Genomic DNA, 6,192 nt, shown 5'->3' with positions numbered 1-6,192 from the left:
TATATATAAAACATCTTCTGAGTTAATCTATGTAGCACTAAGACAAGACTTTTTATAACCTAAAGTATGTTGCAAATCTTAAAGAAGAGAGGCAGTGTGGATGACCCTATAAAGGTCATGTGAGGATGTAATTTCCCTTCTGTAACTATCATAGAGTGATAATATAGACATAATCCAGACATTCACGAGAGTGATAGAGGGATTAACTACAAGGGAGATACTTGGAAAATTTAATCAAAAGCAGGGATGACTCTACCTTGTTTTTACTATAAAATGGCCTTCAAGCCTAAGATGTAGTCAGGCTGCTTTATCAATGAAGCAAAAATTACATGAACATGTGCAAAACCCTATGTTTACCAGCTTAGAGTTCAAAATAGTGCACATAAGGATGCCTTGCCATCAGGGATTAAGCAGATGCCAGCCTCCTTTTAGACAGGGAAATAGGAATAGCAGTTGAAGTCTAGATCAGCCAGACATGGAACTGTGTGCTTCTTAAATGGGCCTCATTGTTCACAGAAGAAGGAAACTTCCATGGATCTAAATGAGTAAGTCCAAGGGTTTATCATATTTGTTAAACACTACCCTAACTGAAATACCACTACCGTACAGGTGGCTGCTGAAGTCCACCAAAGGCTGATAGAAGAAGAAAAAAAAGAATCACCCCCACTGGATTCCAAAGAAAAGTCTCCTCAGTCCGGTGCAAATAAAAAAGCCAAGAAGGAGAAGGAGGCTCCCAAGAAGAAAAAGGCAGAAAAGAAAGGAAAAGGTATTCAGGGTGGTAGGACCGGGTACCCAGGTCTCTTCGAACCTCTTGGTAGTAAACAAGCTTTTAACCAGGCATATCAGCACCACCTGAGTCTTTTAAGCACATAGCCGGTGTAACCAACAGATATTTCTCGAAGGCAGCTTCAAACTCTTAGCACTCCTGACCTGGGAAGTCCAGGCAGAGGGGCTCATGTCTGCTGTAGAAGTTAAAAGGCTCTGTGTTTACAGTTCTCTGGGGCACTTGAATCTAAGCAAATTGTTCTCTGCTGGAACACTCCTACCTAACCCTTTGCCTCAGAGTCATAAATGGAGAACAATCTCTAGAAAACAGGCTGAGAGAGAACTCCTGTTGACCTTAAGCAACAACACAAACGTTACTCTTCCCTCTCAGTATTTCCATGTGGATTTTTTTTATGTAATTTGAGACAAGAAAGGAATAGTAGAAAGCACAAGAGGAAAGTTTCTGCAACTGTATGTTTATTAAGCACCTACTTCAGTATGAATTCTAATTGGTAATAAAAATACAGAGTAGGATATTAGGGGGTGAAAACTAAAAAATCAGAGAGGCAAGGTAGTTCTTACCTCTACTCCTCAGACCGAATGGGGTATTTGGTATCGGGTCTCTCCAAGTCCTCAGTCTGAAGCCTTGAGCTCTTGTCCCTTCCCTCGCCATGAGTGTCTTATATTCTTCTCTCTGCCTAGCCATAACCCTTCCTGTCTCCACCTCCTCCTTAGTGTTGGGTTTAAAGGTGTGTGAATCCCAAGTACTGGGATTAAAGGTATCAACCACCACTACCTGGCTCTGTTTCTTTTAGATTGGATCAATCTTGTGTAACCCGGGCTAGCCTTGAACACACAGAGATCAGTCTGCCTCTGCCTTCCCAGTGATAGGATTAGAGGTGTGTGCCACCACTGCCTGGCCTCTGTAGCTAACTAGTGGCTAGCTCAGCACTCTGATCTTCATGAAAACTTTGATGTTAGAGCACAAACAAAGTCTCACCACAAGCTATGTGGAGGAAATGCTCTATGGTGGATGTCAAAGACACTTGTGAAAAAAAAAAAAAAAAAAAAACACTGACAATAAGGGGAGGGGCGTTGGTGACCCTTGAAGCAAACAGAAGAGAGGTATTTGGGAAGGAACAAGCCACTTCCTTCCATCTCATATTCTAAATAAACCAAAGCTTCAGCATTTAAAAGCAACCTTTCTGTTTACTTTAATGAAGTAAGTGATCAAGTCCAATCTTTAATTAGTCAGATGATGGAAGAAATGCAGAGATTAATCTCTCCTTCATTTGTAATCTAGATATGCAGCTTCGAGCCCAGCAAATAGACCTATCCACTCACAGTTCCTTCCTCCACTTCCTTTCTCCTTCATGTAATGTGAAGTCCATGTAATCATCCCCTCAAGAAATCACAAACTGTACTTGAAATAGAATCCCATTGCCATGGGCAGATCCTCAGCAAACATCTCCAAGCTCTTACTTTCCAATCAGTTTACTCAGTCACTGAACTACTTGTAGGTGGGAACAAATTAAAAGAAAATTAATTTGGATGCATATTCTTGAGCATTTCTATGCTTCAGCCATATCTTTTTGAAGTTATTTTTTGGCCTTTTCTTGGAGAAGACAAAATAAAACAAAACTAAGATCTAGCTTCAAATTTTAAAAAAATGTTTTAAAAAGTGGTAATTTTGCAGGTGACTAATTTATCACTTTTTAAAATTCTGTAACCACTTTGGCACATGCTACTCACCTTGCTTTCTGCTTAAGATGTAACACAACATGTTTTGTTATGGATGCAGACCAGAAAGCCACAGAATTCTAAAGGAGACATGTTCAGTACATCATTACCCACCCCAGAGAGTCCAAAATTCCCCGTTTCAAAATCTCTGCCAGTTTCTGATTCTACAGATTTTGCTGCGTTGTCACACCGTACAAGTGCCATCCCCATAAACTCATAGTCTGGTGATTTACTCACCATGTCTCAGTTCCCTTTCAGGAAAGTCGTCACCTGTGGCAGAGGTCAGCCCCATCACAGTCTCTCCTGAGGAACTAGCCGAAATGGAGAGGAGGAATGAGCTGAAACTCAAGATTAAGGAAGAACACCTTGCCGCCCTGCAGTTGGAAGGTAGGAGGAGGCATCGAATAAGACCCAGTTTCCAAGGAATCCAAGGCTGCCTTCTGATCTCTGCTGGCTATGTGTTGTACATACCTCTTAGGCAAACATGTGTTGTACATACCTCTTAGGCAAACGGAACACTCATACACATGAAGTTTAAAAAGTAAATAACTATTTTAAAAAGAAAAAAAGCAAAGAAGTCCTGGCTAAAGTGTAGTAAGCTCTGAGAATGAAAGATCAGTCAAGAGTCCGCACATCTCTGCTCAGGTTAAGGGCTTCTTCCCTATACTCAGCAAGGTCTCTGCAAGACCTATTCTCCCAACGCTCTTTTCATTGTCTTTTAGAGTATCAGGACTTAAGCAAAGATAGTCTATGGAAAGAAAGAATTGTTAATATCCTAGGTGACAAAGCTGTACTGTAAGCCAAGGCACCGAGAAGCCACCAAAATGACCCATCCATTCCTGTAGGATATTACTTTACCTATATAAAGGTGTGTTACATTTATTTCGTTGCATTTGTTTAACTATGTAAGGATGCATTGCTGTATCTGCCTAAGGCACCCGATCAGTATAATAAAAAGCTGAACGACCGATAAATAGCTAGGCCGTAGAAGAATAGGTGCAAGTGGCTGGCAAAGAGAATAGGAGGAGGAATCTAGGCTCCAGAGAGAACCAGAGAGAAAGGTAAGACACCAGACAGACAGACAAGTAGGACTTAAAGAATGAAAGAAAAGTTAAAAAAAAAAAAAAAAAGCCCCCAGGGTAGTAGAAAATGACTAGATCTCCTGAGTAAATTGGGAGCTTGGGGACCTTGGGAGAGGGTTGAAGGGGAGGGGAGAAGCAAGGAGGGGAGTAGAGAAGAATGTAGAGCTCAATAAAAATAAAAATAAAAAAGCCCCCAGGCAAAACTCAGGTGAAGAGAAACAGGTAAGTTACAAGTGCTCGTTGAACAAGCATACGATAAGGTTTAGCATCCATTGTTTTTTTTTTTTGGCTGAGAATACATTTTTATTTATTAACTAGTAGATCATACAATCAATTTTACTACTATGAACTAATCTGGTTATAATGTGATATATTGCTGTAGAAATTTTTTAATTAAAAAGAAAATGTAATTTTCTTTCAAGAATTGTTTTCTATGATGGAAACATTCATGAATTGAGGTTTCTAGAAACAATTGATAGTGTGCATAATTATTTCATGTGTACTTTCCCAATTTAGCATCCATTGTTAATAAAGTCTCCATGTCATGATTTAGGAACTGGTGGTTCCAGAAAGCCTGCTATAACCCATAGAGGAGAAAGTTTTTATTTTAGATATGAGAGAGGCATAGTCAGAGGCCTTTGGGGAAGTCTAAAGCATTTGTGACTACCACTCTGGGGCAGACTGGCAAGGACCAGAGAAAATCCTTGTGGTATAGAAAGAAAAAGTCATAGTCCAAAGTTTAGGGAGGAAAGCCTATGAACTAGAATAGCCTGGAAGTTTAGGGTTGTGGGGGAAGGGGCTTGTGGCCCAGTGGCTTTGCTATGCACCCTGGGTGTGTGTCAATAGGGAAGTGGCTCTTCCTGGCAGACAAAAACCAGTTTCACAGGTTCCTGAGGAATGGTGAGAATGAACTTTTGTTTTTTGGCCATCAATCCTCCAGAGTCCAGCTTGAGCTGAGCCAAGACTGCCATTTTGGACCAAGTCAGTGGACCTGCTCTATTTTTGGGATTCTTGGTGTTTTTCCCTTTGAACCTAAACTGTAACATGGACATATTGGGCCAACTAGAAAATTTTTGCTATGGTGACATTAAGGAAAAATATCTCCCACACTTGTTTCTCTCCTTCATTCTCCCTTCACCCCTATCCACTCTACCACGCCCTACTCCCATAATCCAGCATAAAAATCAAGGAGTGACTTGAACCTGGGGAGCCAGAAGGCATCTGAAGAGTAGAGCATATATGTTTCTCTCCTCAGTGTCTGTCTCCACATCTGATTCCCATGGCTTCCAGTATGCTTCATCTTTAAATTCGCCTGATACAAGAACCTCAGTGACATAAAATTTTTCCTCACGTTACAAAAGCGATCAAGTTTTTCATTGTAGGCCGTGCCCTGTGGTTGTTGCTAAGACACATGCACATATGTAATCAAGCTAGAAGCCAAGGGATATGGACAGTCACCTAGCATTCTGTGATGTTGGAGATAGACATTTGAGACAAGGTGGCGAGGCAGCAAGAAAGACTCCCCAGAGAAATGTTAGCTGACCCAGAAGAGTATGGAAAAATGTGCTTAGGAGGAAAACAAGGGGCAGGAATAGAAAGCAGAGAGGTATGGGCCAAAGCAAAAAGGATATAAAACTATTCAGCGAGTAGCTATGAAATGGAGGAGATAAGCCCCAAAGAAGTGACTTGGGGACTGGGCAGCCAGATCACACATTGTCCATTAGACCCTGCTTCAACACATGTAAGATCCCGTCCCTGCGGAAGCTGCTCCAAATGTTCCAGAGCAGATGTGGGACTGCGCTGACACTTGGAGGAAGGCAGATGGGACAAGACTCAGGTGACTCTAAATGCTGTGGAGTTGGATTTGGGATTGAAGTGGGGAAAGGAAGGGAGAGAAAACACAGTTAAAGCTATAGTTTAAGAACAAGGAATCAATACGTGATCTTGTAGACAATCAAACATTAAATAGCGTATTGTTAAAAGAGTACTATTCAATATAAAGGTCATGAATAATTTTAAAATCTTAAAAGACTTTGCTGCACATTTTGTTTTGCTTCTCTGAGATGGATGCCACCTTACCTACAATTAAATGAAACTTCATAAACCAAAGTGTGATTGGTATAAGCAGATTTGAGTCATTATAAAAATGTATGTATACATAATACAGTAAAAATCCCTCTTTCTCTTTTATATTGGTGTATATTAATTTTATAAAACAAGAGTTTTCATTATGATTTCTTTATACTTGCATATAACATACTTTGATTATATTTATGCCTAATTACTCTCTCGATTCCTTCACTCCCGTTACACTTCCTCTTTCTAAGTAGCCTCCTTTCTCCTTTCATGCATCTTTGAAATACAGATTCCATAGGAATAAGGAAGCATATGATTTGTCTTTCTGAGCTCAGTTTATTTACATTCTGTTTTTCTCTTTTTAAATAGAAGCAGCCACGCAATTTCGACTTGAACTAATAAAGACAAAAGCTTTGGCTGTCCTTGAAGATTTAGTAACAAAGGTGGTTGATGTCTACAAGTTCATGGAAAAATGGCTTGGCCAGAGATATCTAAATGAAATGGCCAGGTAAGTAAAGTTCTCTAAGGC

At 40.2% G+C, this 6,192-nt stretch overlaps 1 protein-coding gene across 11 annotated transcripts in view; it reads left to right on the top strand.

The window, feature by feature from the left end:
- Spef2 (sperm flagellar 2) overlaps positions 1–6,192 on the top strand; it is a 146,316-nt gene that overhangs the window by 110,769 nt on the left and 29,355 nt on the right. For 7 of the 11 annotated variants that reach the window (XM_050139019.1, XM_050139018.1, XM_050139015.1 and 4 more), the window contains 3 exons: positions 610–766; positions 2,764–2,892; positions 6,033–6,171. In XM_050139019.1, coding sequence (XP_049994976.1) covers positions 610–766; positions 2,764–2,892; positions 6,033–6,171 — 425 coding nt within the window. Of the gene's footprint in view, positions 1–609; positions 767–2,752; positions 2,893–6,032; positions 6,172–6,192 lie in introns of those variants that run through there. The other 4 variants (XR_007591165.1, XR_007591163.1, XR_007591162.1 and 1 more) reach the window with 3 other exon arrangements.

This window comes from Alexandromys fortis, unplaced genomic scaffold (genome assembly GCF_014885135.2).
Source record: "Alexandromys fortis isolate MF-2015 unplaced genomic scaffold, M_Fortis_MF-2015_v1.1 scaffold_37, whole genome shotgun sequence".
NCBI lineage: Eukaryota > Metazoa > Chordata > Mammalia > Rodentia > Cricetidae > Alexandromys > Alexandromys fortis.
The sequence above is the reverse complement of the archived record's forward strand: the minus strand, read 5'-3'. Positions and strand labels throughout refer to the sequence as shown.